Genomic DNA, 17,885 nt, shown 5'->3' with positions numbered 1-17,885 from the left:
ACAATACTCTTCTACTTTTGTAATTGCCAGGACAGTAACTTCAGAAGCAGAACTGCCTAACCCACATGCTGTTGCTATGGTATCTGTCCTCTGAAAAAAGGACACTATATATCATGACCGTAACCATTCAAGGCATTTGAAAGTTAATCCAGAAAGAATGTACTGGTAATGTAGGCAAAAGGATCAAATTTTCTTCTCAGTTACTCTGAGGTAACAACACTGACCTCTGGCATAAAAGAACGAGGTCTGCGATTACCACCACACTCAGAGAATGTTCACTCTTATGGAGATCAATTTTCGGAAGCATTTCCTGGAAGTATTAGCTTCTCATAATCCAGATTTTTACCATAAATCCATGAATAATCTATATTATTATATAGTTTATATATATATATATACATATATATATATATAAATATTCATTACAGCTTTTTGTTACACAAACATGAGAAATATTTTATGACACTTGTAATTTTATGCTGTTGGGCAGTCCGAAAATGTTTCAGGACTGGGTTCTGCCAAATATTGTGAAGGAAACAATGGAAGGATCCATGAATACAAAACCCCAAATAAATAAAGATTAACATTTTCTTCTTGCCCATACAATTTCTTCTAGCTACACCGGGCTTCAGAAGTACAAACAACTGTACATACCATCTTTCCATACTGAAGCATGACAAATTCTGGTTTAAGACTGTAATTACATGTTTATTCCTATCTGTCTGGCTGTTTGAAATACCATTTTAATGCACTTACTGTTAGGGAATATATAGCTGGTTCCTTGTTATCCAGATCTCTTTCTAATGGACAAAATTGCTGGTGCATTGAACAACTTTTATCCCACAGAACTGGAGGTTTCAAAACGTATCCGCAGCCACCATTGGCTTCGAACATCGCGGCGTTAAGTTGCAGAGGAAGATCTGTGAAAGCAAGGCAGCCAGAACTGACCAACAGCAGCGGCGCAATGGCAAACACTCTTAACAGGGGAGACAAGGACATGCTTTTAGCAACTTCTTTTGAGTTTCAGTGGTGTGCTATATGCTCATGTTTGGATGGTAGAGCTTTTTAGAGTAGATTTACACACCTAATCTATCCAATATTTAATTAAATAAAACTGTAAGAATAGTTCATTTTTTTTCCTGTCCTTTTCTCTGATATCTTTATCCAACTATAGGACTACCTATACCCTGAGAAGTTTCTAGATAGTTGTCCTGAACTGCAGAATGAAAAAGCACCAGCTGTAATAGCTTTGCAGACAACCTAACAGATCCTTTAATTTCCAAAAAGGTGAGGGAACACCCAATAGAACATAGCACAGACATTTTCTAACTGACATTAAAGCAGCATCCAAGAAGCCAACTCTAAAGCAAAATGGTTCAGTATCCTTTTATGCTCAAAATAATTAGCAGAAATGGATAATGGCCACTGAAATGGGAAAAAAAGTTCCTTCCACAGTAATAAAAAAGATGGAAGGTGCTGCTATCCTGGTAGCTTTGTCCTATCAGGAGATTTGCCAGCACTGGCATAAGCTCCTGAATTCTGGGATCCCAATTCTTAAGGATTACAGATTGTAATTGTGTGAACAGGCTTGTGCTGCAATACATGGGCAGTCAAGCCCTTTTAGAATAGATAGCAGGCAATGGAAAACGTCAAATATAAATCCAGACTTTAAGAAGGACTTGTATCATATATGGATGTGTAAAAACGTGCACCGCTCTACCCATACCATCTGTCTGGTAGTTGAGGGCCACGAGCTGTACCCCATGGAGCCAGAAGATGAGGGGATGGGGGTTGGAGGAGTCGATGCGCGTGGCCGCGGGGTACGTGCGCAGCAGCTGGCACGTCGTGTGCTGGATGAGCTTCTGCGAGTAGCGTCTGCAGAGCCGCTTGGCAGCGTTCTCGTTCAGCGAGGAGATGTGGTAGCACTTGGGTGTCCTGATGATGGCGCTGAGGGAAGCTGGGGAGTTAAAAGAACAAGGATCTTCCCAGGTCTGCCGCATCACATCAAAAGGGCCTGGAAAAATAAACAGTATCTGCAAGTTACAGCTGCAGGTCCGAAGACTCCAAGAATTCCGAGTTCTCTAGTGAAGAACATGTTTACACTTTGGCAAACAGGGGATCCTGGAAAATGAAACTGTTCTTCTTATTATTATACAGTAATTTCTTCTTATACAGTAAGGGCAGTTAGTGAAAGAAAACTATGCTTAAGTATTTAAGTTTTACTGTAAGTAGATGTGTTAAAAACATTTTCATACAGAAGCATTTAACTGGCTTTCCTGAATAACATAACAGTAATAGAGATTAGCTAGAAATGAATTTTATTTCTTAACTGTTTAGCAATACCACCAGACTATTTCCATACAGAGACTGTTAAAAAATAAGAGAGAAAAAAAAAAAAAACCATCTGCCTCCTTGCCAGCAGGAGCAGCACCCAGAGTGCAAAAGCACTGCAGAAGTGCTTCCACAGGAAGGTTAAAAACACACTTTATTCAATCGTGTTGGCTTTTGCAATTCCATTCCTAAATATGTAAGTTTGCCCTTCCTTTGCTTAGAAACAAACTCACTCAGAAGCTCTGTTAGGCATTTATAGAATTGGGTGATGCTACAAACACCGCACAAGAAACCAAGTCCTTTCAGAGGACTTCTTAGGCTACCTGATTTAAACACCATATATGAAGTGTTGCAATGGGTAACAAAACAGGCACCTGGTGCCACTGGGGCAATCCCCACGTGCTGCACTGCACACGCAGGCTCCTTCCACGCGCAGTGGCAGGCGTGGTGCTCCCCAAGCAGGCAGAGAGGAAGCCCCAGACTCAGAGCTACGGACAAGGCCCCTCTCTGTAACAGCCCATGGGCTGCAGTCCTCACACCTGAACTCCAAACGCTGCTGATAGGGCTCCCCGCTGTAGATTTGAATCTGTAACTACAGCGTATCAGGAGAACACCCTGCTCATCCATCTGCAGGATCTTCGGGGAGACAACACTCCATTCTTCTCAGATATACATGTTACATTAGGAAGGGGGGAAATATTGACTTCCCTCTGCTAAATCTCCAAACAGCCGTGAGTGACATGAGAGTTGGGTGACAAATTCAGCCAAAAACTTAAAGGTTATAAGAACTGAGTGCTAGAATTCAGTTTTAGGTCACTGGCCTCTAGAAGGGAATCTAACCTGTGTGGTGCTGCTGTGCCACTGTGCTCAAAGAAACACATGGCTCAGAGACAGAAACGGAGCACAAGAAAGGATACAATTCTCTAACTTTCTGTTTATGGCTTCTCCTTGAAAGGCAGGAAATCTGGGTTTCATCCCTGCTCCTTTTGTGTACTTTTCCATGCATTTCCTTAATTTGTCTGTGCAGAAGCAGAATCTCTAAGTTCACACCCTGCAGTACCTGCGGGGCTGCAGCCTCCAAGGCGGAACAGGGCCGGGGCAGTTTCCAGGATTACAAATTTGGACTTGGTTGAATTTTAGGCATTTCAGACACTAATGATCTGGATCCAGCCCAACAGACTTATCTTCCAATTGTACTTCAAAAAACATATTAATTCGTGTCTTTTAAGATATAAATTGTAATATGTATCATTTAAAATCTATTTTAGTTTTGAATCATTTATGAATTAGGGTCTTTATAGTCCTGATCAATTAATTCTATTCTAACATTCCATTACTATACAGTCAATTCTTTAGTTATAATAGTGTTACTGTAATAGCTGCCATGCTAATGAAAAAACATTCCAAAGTTCAACAGTTTCTACATTATAAAGTATTTGATCTTTAACAACGTGGCCTGGTGCATGCATTGGATTACAGAGTCACTCCACGTGACTGGGGAAAGATGATGCTAACTTTACCTTTTCCAGATGCTTTGGCAAGAGTTGCTGGCTCCCCAGGGCTTAGTCGGCCAGGATTGTTGCCAAAAATGGACTTCCTGCTTTTCCTTTCTTTTCCTCTGCTAGAGCCAGATGGGTTTAGAGTTGACAAGCCTGTTCCCATAAATGTAAGATAAATGAGCCAAAAAACATGACCAAAAGGGCATGATATTTTCCATCACTTTTTACATTATTTTCTCAGACAACTGTGTACTTCATAACATAATTCCAACAGCCTTACACACATACTTTTATATATAAATACATGCATACATGCATATATAAAGACAGATATATATGTACACATACAATGTAATAATGTGTATATATATACACACATATTATATATACACACACATTATTACATACATACATATCATGTAAAATGTAATATATAATATATTAAAAACTTAAATGAAAGCAAGAGAGAAATCTGTGTGATGGTGACTTTTCTCCATTTTACTTTTTGGCTTGAGGAAGGTAGCAGCTCTGTCTCAAATTATTAAAAGGTCCTAATAAATACTAGAAAGTTTTGTAGAAAGAATACCAATACATTCAACCTGAAAATTGTTTTAAAAATCTTTTCTACACAGGCAGTAAAACTGTGCAGCATTGAATAACATTGGATTTGACTGATTTACAGTAGCCATATAATTAAAGAAATGCAAAATATAATTTCAATATATAAGAAAGGAAATCCCCCTCGTGCTCTTGGTTGTACCCTGTTTAACCTCTAACTCAACCTACTCTTTTCAGAGCTATCTCCTTCTGCTTAGAACTTTGTTTCAGTGAGGGGAAATAGTGTGCAAAATCCATTAAACACTTAATGGCCAATATATACACAAAAGTGGGGCTGGAAAGCCCTATTACAGCTATTATTCAAGCATACACATTTCAGCAGAATAATCATTAATATCATGATCTAAATGCCAGTGAAGTAAATAGATTTCATTCTTTTTAAGGTCAGCTTCCTTCCCTTTACTTTGACAGACCATGTAGCTGATTAAAATTAAAGCGAAGTCAGAACACACCAGTTATCCTGGCAGACACAGCAGTGAGGTGAGGAACGTCTCGGAGCCCCAGGACGCGCTGCTGATTTACAGGACCACAAAGCAGGCGCACTAGAGCGGCCTGCGCGTCACTTGGCCAATCCTCACGTTCCCAAAGACAGAATCCGCAGCAGAGAACCCCGGTGCCCTGCTCCCTACGGCCGCACGGAGCAGGGCCGCGTCCTCCGCGCCGGCGCACAGGCCTCGGCCGGGGCGCTCCCCACGCGGGCAGGGCTGGGTCAGCCCAGGCACTAGGCGGGAGGTTTATGGACACACAGGGTCCAGTGCGCTCCCTCCAGCTCCCTCCTGCCTCACCCGCCTCCAGACAGCTCTGGACTTAATACAGCTTTTTAACTACGACTGTAAATCATGAGAGGAGATGTTAAATTCTGTTCTACTGAAATCAGCCCACAGCTGTAAATGTTCAGGTCTCAGTCTTTACAGCATGTCTACATGCACTTAGTCAAGTTATGCTTACAGTTTCAGTAGGACTCCTTGGGTTAGTAAAATTTACCCTACACATAAATGTTTTCAGGATTGGAGACCTAGTGTCTCTTGGGACCAAAGCATACACATAAAGAACAGAAGATGGTAGAGACTGAGATCAAGGAATATGAAGTGACTAGAAGAATGAGCAGTTATGGACTATGTGCTTCCCGAGCTATTTAATATCAGTTTTCAATGGATCAAATGGATTTGGCAAGCAAGATCCAGGTTTCAAAATCCTGTTGTGGAGACAGTCACTGAGGAAACAAACTAAGCTCATAAATCACTGGACAGTGCAATGCAAAACATCAAGGTTAAGTGAGCTGCACGCGATGGCTACAGGGAAGCGGGGACTTTTCTCTCTTTCCTTCCCAAGGACGTGCTTGGCAAGGGACAGGCCCTCTCTCAGAGGGAAGCTCCATTTTCCACTCCAGTTCAAACTTGACTCCAAACTACTGCATCACCAATCACAGAATCACAAACTCATAAAATAATGGAAGTTGGAAGAGACACGGAAGTCACTTGGTTCTTGCTCAAAGCAGGAGTGCAACTTGGAGCCTGTTTCACTGCCACAATGACAGACCAAGTCTTGTTTCCTCTCTCCCTACAACCCTTGGATATAGGGGGTTACATATACTTAATTCTTCAGGTTACAGATTCTATTACTACTCCCTCTGACTAGATACAACCCAGTAGCTTAAAATTAAAAGCAGTTTTCCTGCTTTCAGACTTTTAAGCCAGGAGATGACAAAACTGCCTGCCCTTCCTGTTCTAACCATGAGAAGGTATCAGGTTCAGACTTCTCACTGTGTGTCCCTAGGAAACAGCCAACAGAGTTGCAGACCTTGAAAACAATCTGTTGGCAAATCTGCAGGCTAGCATTTCTATGACCACTTTGATTTCTAGAAGCTTGACACCACAGTAGCAGTAGTCTGATACAGTGGAGATGGTTACAGAATTTCACATTGGTTAGCCGATGGGTCACCCCACTCACTGCACTAGGTTGTACATATCCTCATTTTATGTACCCAAATTTCTCTGTTCATTGTATAAGGATTCTCAGCATCATGGCAACAAGCCACGTACAAGTGAGTTGCAGCAGTACTATGCTCAACGGTGCTCCATTGCTCGCATCTTCAGGGACCCAAAAGCACAGATCTTCTTTACCAAAGACATTGGCATGATGATGTCCAACAGACTGAAACTGAAGTTAGGTAAAGAGAGTAAGGATTGAAAAGCACAGAAACAAGAGCTGTGGGGTTCTGCCTTTTTGGAAATTGTACAAACAACAACAAGGTTTGCTTATTTCTCTCCACACAATAACTACAAATTCTGTTTAGATCAGAGCATCATTCGGGAAGGCACGTTACTCAGCAGAGTTGGTTAGGTGATCACATTTATCATTTCCTTGCTTTATAGTAATAAATCAAAGACAACCTTCACAGAAATAGCAGTCATAAACACAGAATATAGAGGTAAGAGAGGACAGGAGAAATAAAATACTTTTATCAATGATCAGTCATTAATATGAATTCTGCCCTCCCTTTCTCAAAAACTTGTGTATTTTCACAGTTGGAAAGGAAACTGGTCAACGGATCTACATAGCTGTAGGTGCTCTGGCCTCGTTCTCGTTATTAATTGACAGCAGTGGAAGAGAGGCCTGCACTGAGCTTGTGCTCTCTGGCTGAGCAGAGAGATCAAATCAGCAGCACAGTGAGCTCGCATATCTACATCCACTGCAGAAAAGACAGTAATTGTTTCAAAAGAGGACAGTTATGTAAATTTGTTGGAAAACTGACTTCTATAGCTTCATGTGTTCAGCTGTGAAAGGAATTCATTTTCTTAGTTGTTCCATTCATGTTCTAATTAAAGCAAGAGGAAGAAATCTGATATGAGAAGAAAGTATTTTTTTTCTAATTGAACTTAGAACTTACATTAAAAACTTGAAATATTTTGAAGTTATTTTAGGACACTAGAACTTCTTCCTGTGTTAAAATGTTTGGAACAACTTAAGCTGTTTAATCTTTAATATCATTCTTTAAAAGAAAATTTTTTTTTCAAAAGATATCCCATTGCAATTTCATTAAAAAGAGAGTATCAAATTTGAATTTTTTTAGAAGTTATTACTGTTCCATGTAACACCTACAATTCTAAAATTAGGAAAGATTAGGAAAGTATGTCTTTCCATTTTTCAGCGTGTTTATCTTGCATACTTGACTCTATTTTATGTTTGGTTAGCTTCTCTGATCTGACTATAGCTCTGTTTGTATAAGATCACGAATTGCCAGAATTGCTGATATTTCCACAGAGAACCATTCCATTAAAAAGCTGATTTTTCATTTAAAACATTATACACACCAATAAACAATATATTCTCAATTTAAAAGAATTCATGTACACTATTTGAGCCAAAACCTACTCATCCTCATGTTTCAGTGCTGAGCAAGGAACTATCAGTGATCTCTTCTTCAGTTATTGCCTCTCCTTCTCTTCTGCTAACATTATTCTTGCCACCTTACAAAAGAAACACGCTCTACAAAAGAAACACGCTCCTATTTCCTTACCCCTCTGCGTAAGCGCTGTGTGCCCGTGCACGTGCACACGCCTCCCCAGCCAGCTCTCCTTGCCCACCCCAGGCCTTCTCCAGCTGCCCACCCCAGACAAGCAGGAAGGTTGTCACTTCTCCCATTACTGCCCCAGCCAACCCCCAGGACAGCTCTCCTCCTACCCATTTAGGAAAGCACACATCAAACTGTGCTCACTTAAATCCAACAAGGTCTTCCTGCAAGGTTTTATTCTCATTCTCAATTCATTATCTCCCTACCTAGAAACCCAGAGCTTTTAAAACACGTCTTTTTCTCATCTGTCGCCCACACAGCCCTAAGACAACTATTCTCTAAGTCATAAAAGCTGGGAAGTTTAATTTTGTAAGCATTTTTTTTTTTAAGACAAACAGTATATTTCCACGTAATGGATTTATGCCTATTACTTCTCAGCCAGGAGCTATTATGTAGATTGACGTACTATTAGAGCTTCAGAAAGAAAGTTAAACTACTGACATTTGAAAAAACTTGTACTAAAGAATTCAAGACACAAATATAATAGCGCAAAGAATTAGAAAGTTAAAAACTTAATAGAACAGGGAAGTATACTTACCTGGGAACTTCACAGCTTGACAGTAAATGACCAGGTCTGATAGCTCTGGTGCTATCTGTCTGCTTTCCTTCTTATTCTGCGGAAGATAAAATTCTTCACCCAGTTCCATATCATAAACCTAAATGATAATTCCAAACATAAATAAATAAATAAAATATTATTGAATACAAAGGTACTCTAGCATATGGTGTTAATGCCCTTAAAATCTCTTATCTCATCGTTCTATGTGGTTTGCTGTCTTTACCTAACAGATCTGTTGTGTGCAGGTTTATACATTAACCTGTCATTGATACGGGGATAATATTCAAAGACCTCAGTCATGATCTGTTCTACAAAAATCTGGACAAAAAGGATGTGTGTTCAGGAGAACTACAGTTTGCTAAGCAACAATGCAGGGGTTTAATTGTCTGAGAGCTATAGATATCATGGTTTCATATTTTAAGTTAAATAGATACACAGAAATATTGAAGAGTCTCATGAAATCTTCAGTTACTGGATAACTAAAGTCCACTGATGTCAATGAGAATCTACAAATAAATTTCAGGATTTAGATAAAGAAAAGCTTTCCAGTGAGGATGACTACAATATAAATTTTCATCCACATGATCTGGACATAAAATAACCTCTGAGTCCTTTTCTTGAACAAGATGTTGAATGGTTTTCTAATCCATTTTCTTTGGTGTATTTTCATGCTTTCTAATATTTGCCTTCATTAAAGTGCATTTGGCATCTGATGTCTTGGTTACCTAAGCAACATAAGTGCTTTTTAAGCTTGTTGCATACAAAAGTGTGGCAGAGAAGGAAGGAGGAAAAAAGCAGTACTACCTTTCCTTTATTACTGTAAGTAGCGTAATCAGCTTTCTTTATTCTTTTGGCAGTCTCTTCATTATATTCAAACTGCAGCTTATCACTTGATAATTTACTCTCAGGTCGGTCTTCAAGAATGTTATCTAAAAATCAATGGGACTTCAATAAGCATAAAGCCAAAGAGTTTCAACTGGAAATTTGATTTCAGTTAACCATATTTGTGTATAATGCTGTGAATATTATCTGAATAACCAGATGGCAAAATAATGCATTTACTGGTCAAAGCATTTTGCTTTAATAGTAACTTTCTACTTAAAAAGTCATGGCCAGACTTTGGTTAATATGTTGCACTTTTTTGAAAGTCCATCCTTTTGTGCTCACAAGATGCTTAAAACAAATTCATCTAATAAATTAAAAATTACTTCAAGCTTGCCATCTGACTAAGTGGTATCCATGAACAACAAATAATTGCACGTTTTCAAATATCAAATGTCTTTGTTTTCATTCCCTTATCATGTTCACTTATGTTCCTCATTGTCTATGTGCATAAACACACACCTTTTTTTTTAATTTTTAGAGAAATTCCTCTTCAAAGATACATAGTTATTAGAGTATAAATACAATTACTGATTGGTCTTTAGGACCAAAATTTTAAAACTGTCTTGTCACAAAAGGAATGGTTTTTATTCATTCCTGATGCTTTGACCATATTCTTTTTATGCATAACCAGTGCTGCACATGCAATCTTCTCACAGTTCCTGACCAGTTAATAATGCCATATAAAATACCCAATACCTTATCACTTTTTAATATGAAGTAGAAAACCCAAATTCACAGTGGCACTTTTAACAGGCTGGAAATGCAGTGATGATTTCATGCAGTTAAAATGCTCAACCAAATGGCCTTTACCTTCCTGGCTGTTAGCAGCAGGAGAAGCATTAAGGACATCAGCTACAGGGAAATGGAGTCAAAGAGGGAATAAGAGTAAAGGAAATTAAGATTTACAGATAGAGAAATGAAAATAAAGTGTCAGTTTTAAAACTATTAGCCTAATGCAAACTTAATATATCAGTAAGGAAAATAAAACTGAAAATCTTTAGAAAGTTTATGTACTATTATTTAGATTAGTTAATTAAGACTATTAATTAGATTAGATTTGCCAAAATATTAAAATAATTAAAAATCCCAAATAAATTCTCATTGTAATAAAGCAGCAAACCATGACACAAATTGCTTCATATATTGCAAGGTGTGAATGTTGGCTGTTGGCTTCATATTTTTGAGACTTTCTGTTGATCACAACATTTCTCAAATATTATTTTCTGAGTTAGCTCATAATATTGCTCTTGCAGACTTTCTAGCAAAATGCAGCTGGAAAAGGCTCCACAACCACACCCATAAATATTCTTATTAGCTTAAATAATACTGCTGTCCTATAAGCATTCAGGTCCTGAGGTGCACAGCTGTTCATTTTGTGATTTTTTTTATCGTGAGCACAGAAACAAATAATGTAAATTCCCGTGCTGCAGGGCATGCTCAACCTTGCATCTTTGCTAAATGCAGTGTGTAACACTTACACAGGTGTCCATCAGACTTGAAGGTTCAGCAAGTGAAGTATTTCCTTCCTGGAGAACATGCTCAACTTGCCAGATCAACAATCTGCCTAACTCAAGTGTTCTGCTTTTGACAGCGAAACAGCAGATACTATTTAGGGAGAGCACACAAATCCCTAAGTTTGGTCCATTCCCCTTGTACCACCCCAGCACTCATTATCCCTGGATATTAGGGATGTTGGAGGGTACTTTCCTGCCTATAATGTTGGTTTATAAGCCTCAAGTACTCCCTGAATTTTTCCTGTCCTTTCTTTAATCTTCTGACACTGCCTGCTTCCACCATTTCCAGTAGCAGCAAATCCCGTAAGTTTATTACCAGCTGCATAAAATACCTCCTTTTACCTTTTTTTCGCAATACTGCTCCTAAGGATACCCAATACTTTACTGGCTTTTTTTTGGCTGTCACTGCACAGCAAGCTCATAATTTCAGACAACTTTCAACCACTCTACAACCTTTTCTGAGTTATTACTGCCACTTTTGACCTTGGAATCATGTAAGTGTGGTTTAAATTTAATCCCCTGGAGGTGTTACCTTTCATTTATTTATACTGATGTACACTTTTAATAAACACATAATCTTTTTGTCCCCTATGTACTTGCATGAACCAAGGGCACAGCAGCTTCTCCAACTTTACCAATGAAGTGAAGAGCTTATGCTGAAAGTGTAGCTAAGACAGGGTGTTCAGAGGTCTTTGGGATTACGGAATAGTCAAGAAGGCTTTGGAGAATCTGCATGTTAGACTGATTTAATGGCAGCCAGGCAGATGGCAAGTACTAATCCTGTAGTCCATCTTTAACTTTCAGGTGTCTGAACTCCTTAGAAAATGCAGTACAGCTGAACATACCTAGAGTACCCTACATTAATAAGCGTTATGACTGTTGCACAATATAGGATGAAAATAAAAAAAAAAAATTATAAAGACTGTAGTTTACCATACATTGCGCAGCAACATTTAATGGTTGGAATAAACTAACACTGAAGTCCTCTACTTGTTCAAGTTATTTTTATAGTATTAAAGTATTTCTAATCAAGGACTAGAATGAGATTTAAATGCCTTATTGAGACAGTTCTCTAGCAACAGTACTGTAATAAATAAATGCGTATTATTACCATCAGAGAGGGATTCATAGTCATAGTCATATTCATCCTCTTCATCTTCTTCCTCTTCATTGGTAGATGTGGGGGTGCTAGCACTACCACCATTGCTAGCCTGTGCTTGCATATGTGCCAGCTGATGAGCCTACGGCAAAAGATCCAATCACTTACTATATCACTGGAAAGTATGTTAAAAAAGCACAAGTCGTCTTTGTTATTTGCATCTTTATTTATATGAAAGCACTGAAAAGCTATACTAAGAGGTAAATGAAATTATCAAGCTCAAATATAAATCGTATTGGTAGAACAATACACAGTAAGGTAAGAATCCTGATGGATGATGGGAAAATGTCCCCATTGGACATTATTCAGACTAAGGGTGTTTTTTTCCAGCCAGGAATATTTTGTTTTATTGCGATTCACTTATTCTGATACAAGCATACTGGAATAACTGGCAACGATTTTCTGCAACGAAAAGCCCTAAAACTCAGAAGAAATGAAACACTTTCTGCCTCCTAGTAACTGTTAAATTGTGGTTACATTTTGACTAAGAGAAATTAAATTTCAAGGAGTTACTCTAATTGCTTATCATGCATACAAAATTGTCACAAGCTGAGTCTGCCAGAAAGGCAGACACAGCTTTTTAGAAACCAAAAAATACCTCACATGGGTATGACCACTATTTAAGTAATACAGTTCTTCATGAAAAGGTAGTAAGAAGACTTAAATATGAATGAAGAAACACAGTAGAAGTCTATTAAAATTATTAAAATAAACAGAATATACTGGGTACTTCTCCGCATTTCTCGTCAAACATTAACTGGCAAACGTTACAGCTCAAGAGTGAAAACCCATTTACTTTGAGCAGATGTGCTACTAATAAAAATATTACAGAATATTATAGAAGTCAATACACTAAAATTCTGTGACAATGTATCTGTATCTTTCTGTGTGGCTTCTAAGCTTATTTGCAAGAGTTGCAAACCACAGGGAGCTCCTGAAGCATCAATATGCACTAGATTATTCTGCTGTACATACAGAAATGGCAATAAAAAAAATCAATGATTTCTAACAAAAGTTCTTTTTATTAAGGAAGGCCTCTACCTTTTGTTTCAGTATATCCACTGGTGTTTGATGGGCTTTGAGCTTCTTGTTTTTGAGCAGGATTTTTCTTTTCAATTGACCAGGTGAAGGAAGCATTGGATCATCAGAAAAGTCACTCTCAAATAAAAACTTTGTTACCAGCTTATCTCCAAACACACCCTGAAATATTGAGAGTATGTGAGATATTATGAAAAATCCCCAGGCAAATCCTCAGGACCGTTTAGTATCCCCTGCGGCCTACCTTGAAAATGTCAGCCATCTTGCGTTGCTGAGGCAATGAGCAGTGGTTTTCTATGGAGATGATAACTGGCATGTCGGAGGTGATAAAGGCATTGCGATCGATAGCTTCGACTACCTCCTACGAGGAAAAAAGATTATTGTAAGAATACAAGATTATTTTGCAGCATTCATTTAACTTATTGAAGGGTGAGAAAATGCATTTTTCTCTGCTAAGAAGAAAGAATCCGCCATTTGCTTCCAAAAGCAGAACACCTGTAAATCAGCCTACCATCTTTTTACAGCAGAACTGAACACAGATATTTACAGCTACGTTGAAACTAAAAATAAAGAAAATTATAGTACATATACTACAAAATATAACTTGAAAAGCATAGTGCTTATAATTGAGGGGTTTTTTTTCCATTTTCTTTTGAAGAGAACATAAAGTACTGCATAGTCTCTATTTTATGTTATTGACCTATGCTGCTGTTAGGATTGGTAATTTTCTAGGAAAATATTTTCTTCATTAGAGAATTTTTTTTTCAGTTTTAATTTCTATATGCAATTATCACTATACCTTAAAAGAGATCTTAGTAGTAAGCGTGTGCCCATGATAAATGATAGGCATCCCATCATCGCCGTCCCAGCAGTCTAATTCCACACTTCTACAACCTTGTAAGAGAACCTACAACACAAGTGCACAGTGTGAGCACATACAAGCCACAGTCTCACATCAAAGCAGAAGACAGATATCGCACAGCTAAACTGCACAGCCTAGTGCCTCAGAAAAACTAACGGAAGGGGCAATCTCTGTGGAGTAAACACAGCCCATGGAAGGCACTCCCTAACTACACTCCCCCAGTTGAGAAACAGTGGTAAAATTAAGTAGGCGGCATATATGTCCTTAGAGGGAGTAAAATGATGCTTAGAGACTCATGGTAGTTCTGCACACATGGAATCTGCTCACAGAGTTGTTCTTACTGCATAGGTTGCTGTCCTCAGGGACAGAAGTATTTCCACACTTCTAGCTACAAGAGCAGCTGGAAAGCTACATGGCAATGTTTCCCTGGCTGCTACCCTGATGGTTTCTGGGCATTGGAATTGCAGTTTGTTTGCTAATTCTATTGTGGGTGAGTTTCATTTTATTTTTTTAACGACAGAGGTCTGAAAATAATTTCAAGCTAACACCCCACATGATGATAGTTGGAATAGGAAAGTACAATGTATCGGGTCATCTTGCTTAATGACACTAAACAGGATTTATATCCATTCTTGAAGGAGGGAAGGAGGGAAGGAAGATTTTTGACATATGGGTGAAGCTTATTAGCGTTATTTAGCATGACTATGCCTGAAAATGTTATCTTTATTACAATGAAATATTTTGCTAAAAACAAAACTCTTCACAGTTAAAATCGTCTCTAGCAAAAATGTACATGAATAATGAAATATTTACTTCTATCAAAATCGGAATAATTTGATTTCTGGCAGGTGTGTCAAGGGCCATCAGACAACCACTCTCCTCAAGAGTCAGACACCCTGAGCTGAAGCAGAGTGCCCTCCTCCGGGAGGGATACTTGAGGGATAGGAAGAGGGCTTTCCCATACCAGGCTCTCCGGCTCTTCCCCTTTGCAACTACATTATTCAGCCCTTCCTAACAAGCCGCACCCCTCTGTCTTAAAACTCAAAGAGAAGTAGCATCTCCACGTGAACCCTTACCAATTTAACAAATGTGGTGAACCTTTAACATGGTGAGTAATGAAAGCACCACTCACAGGAAGTTTGATATTTTCTCTAGCATTTGGTAAACACGCAGACAAATATACAAACTCAGAACCACAAGCCCTAGGGAGAAACTGTTCTTTTCCTGTTCACCACCAACTGGGCATAAAGTCTAAAAAAACTGCAGAATATTCCTAGAAGTAATGTTTTTTAGAAGTTATCGTTCTATTTGAAATTTCTTTGCAGTGCAATGTACAGTATTTGAATAGTGCTTTTGACATCTGAATGAACTAAAATATTAGATCAGTCTTTCCTGTGGGAAAGTCTAATTATAGCAGATTGGGTCAGACTGACTAGTGTCTAAAAGCTATGAATCTCGAACTAAACCCATTTTTTTTGCCTTAGAAAAGGCATTTGAGCACAACTGCACTCACAGGCAGCTTTCCCACACATCATGTTTTCCAACATTTTACAAGCAGGGACTGAGAACATTTAGGTTTTCAAAGCAAAAAGGTCATGTTTCTGTGACTTGCTAGTTAAACAAACAAGTTCATGTTGAAAACTACACAACGATCTAATCCTGTATACCTGGCTGTAGAGCTCTACCGAGGATTCCCCTTTAAGCTGATGGCCAGTAAGGTAAGTATTGTGTGAAGATTCAATGTAATAATATGACAGTGGAAACTGCAATTCCTCAGCATTCTCTTGAGACTCATCGTTTTTGGAGGCAAAGTTGTCTTTATCCATCAAAAATCTAGAGGTGAGAAGATGTGAGGAAATTTTATGCTGTGCTGAGTGTTTTGTGAACGTCATGCAAAAATCAATACACTGGTGCCACCCTTATACACATATATAAATTAATATGATTAATTACCTTGCAAATCCTTCAAAAGATAGTAGCCCTTGCTGGCACATATTCACACTGGGTTCAAATTTCTGTAGTGAAAAAGAAATGTAACAGATTTCAATGTAACAATTTTTACAGATAAGGTTTCTTCATATTTATGTAGCTTGTGTATCACAGGAATCAGTCTATATTAAGACAGTATTTACGTAGCTTAAGTAGTACATCTCTGCAGTATGCTTGTGCTTGTTTTACAAATTAGATAACAAGCATATTAAACTAGCAACTTCAGAATTATAGAATCATGGAGGCTGGAAGGGACATTGGAAAGTCATCTAATACAAACTACAAACTCCTAATCAAAGTAGAGTCAGCACTTAAGCAAAAATTAAGAAGGATCTGTGGACTGCTAACACAGACCCTTCTCCTATCTGTTGTGCTTAAACAAACACAACATCATTTTGAATTAAAGAGATTTATTTATATTTATTAATGTGGTACTTCGATGTTTCCTAAGAATTTCCATCTTTGAAACTTTGCAAATCTATATTGTACACACATGTCTGACAGTTGAAATGTTCAATATTTTAAGCTTTGTTAACTCTTCACATTGTTCAGCAAGGGTTTTATTTTGGATTGTATTAATCATGCATCCTTGGAGGAAGTGAAAATTTACAGCACTGTTTTCAATCTCTTCAGCCATTTTATGCATAGGTGAATAAGATGTGTTCCTGGAAAATTTCTCCGTGAGAATGAATGTTTTAACTAAAGGCTGGAATAAAACATTTGAAACAAAATAAAAATATATCAAAATGGTGCTGTTTTAGGATGACATTTCAAGTTAGGGATAAGTTGTATCAAAGGTGGTCACATATAAGAGAAAAAAAGGCAATGGCATGAATAATGTTTTCAAGTCTTGATATCCCTCCCACATAAAGCACTCATAGCCAATAAAGCTGTTTATTCACTTCAGCTTATTTTTTCTTTTTATGGGCATATTTATGGACATCTGCACAAGTTTATAGCCCATAATATTACATTTTAAATTTACGAAGTAGAAACAAAGACTACAAAGTAACACACTTGGTTCCCTGAAACAAAACTGCTGGGCACACTTGCAGACTGAGTTTCAAGCAAACTGCAGAGGCAACATTTGCCTGAAAGGAAATATCCACATATCTATAGCATCCCGAATTCCAGGCAGACAATGCTGATAGGGAAAACAGAAGGAACAAGAGTACTAATATAAGGAATTGCAACATGTTTTTATTACAGACCTGGATAATACTGAGGATTTCATCGTAAGTGCAGTGTTCTCCTTGGCAGTTCACTAGGAAGTCATTTAGCTGCTGGATGCCCACTCCAAATACACCCAGGGATGTGCTTTCAACTCCAGTTCCATTAGTTACAATACTGGCAGCAGCAATAGCATCAGATATTTGCCTCTGGTTATCTGATAGTTGCTGCCTACTCTTAATGAACAAACCGAGGTCTGAAACATTCCTAGTCAGCAAATCTTAAAAAAAAAAAAAAAAAAAAAAAGGAAAAAAGTAAGAAGTACTTGAACATTTTAGTACTAATGTATAATTCTTCTGCATAAAGCAGATTTATAAGGAAAGCAGGCAGAAAAATCAACCACAGGCCAGTCTCTTCCTTTCTCTTCTCTATTTTTGGTCACTACTTTACCTCTCCTACACTAGATTCCAGAGTTTCCACCCACCTAAATACTGCCTGTGTAGGGCTCAGCCTCGCAGCAAAAAAATTTATGCCTCTTCTATTCCAATAACAAATATATTTAATGCAAAACAAGCATACTTTTTCTCCTAATTTCTGAGTTTTATCCTGGAGATATGGCAGCAACCATATACTTAAAATTTATTGTCCTTTAGAAGGCTGAGACATTTATTTAAGATCAACGACTGA

General features: G+C 38.1%; 1 protein-coding gene across 1 annotated transcript in view; it reads right to left on the bottom strand.

The window, feature by feature from the left end:
• Positions 1–17,885, bottom strand: part of PLCE1 (phospholipase C epsilon 1) — a 110,758-nt gene that overhangs the window by 6,990 nt on the left and 85,883 nt on the right. The window contains exons 13-24 of the mRNA XM_010211371.2: positions 17,240–17,478; positions 15,993–16,054; positions 15,707–15,872; positions 13,977–14,084; positions 13,422–13,538; positions 13,181–13,339; positions 12,092–12,221; positions 9,386–9,510; positions 8,561–8,678; positions 3,852–3,983; positions 1,727–2,014; positions 757–920 (exon numbers count right to left, since the gene is read on the bottom strand). Of these exons, the coding sequence (XP_010209673.2) occupies positions 757–920; positions 1,727–2,014; positions 3,852–3,983; positions 8,561–8,678; positions 9,386–9,510; positions 12,092–12,221; positions 13,181–13,339; positions 13,422–13,538; positions 13,977–14,084; positions 15,707–15,872; positions 15,993–16,054; positions 17,240–17,478 (1,808 nt within the window). The remainder of the gene's footprint in view (positions 1–756; positions 921–1,726; positions 2,015–3,851; positions 3,984–8,560; positions 8,679–9,385; positions 9,511–12,091; positions 12,222–13,180; positions 13,340–13,421; positions 13,539–13,976; positions 14,085–15,706; positions 15,873–15,992; positions 16,055–17,239; positions 17,479–17,885) is intronic.

This window comes from Tinamus guttatus, unplaced genomic scaffold (genome assembly GCF_059628265.1).
Source record: "Tinamus guttatus ecotype Peru unplaced genomic scaffold, ASM5962826v1 Tinamus_guttatus_pri_ptg000314l, whole genome shotgun sequence".
Lineage (NCBI taxonomy): Eukaryota > Metazoa > Chordata > Aves > Tinamiformes > Tinamidae > Tinamus > Tinamus guttatus.
Note: the sequence above shows the minus strand (reverse complement) of the source record. Positions and strands in the feature narration are given on the sequence as shown.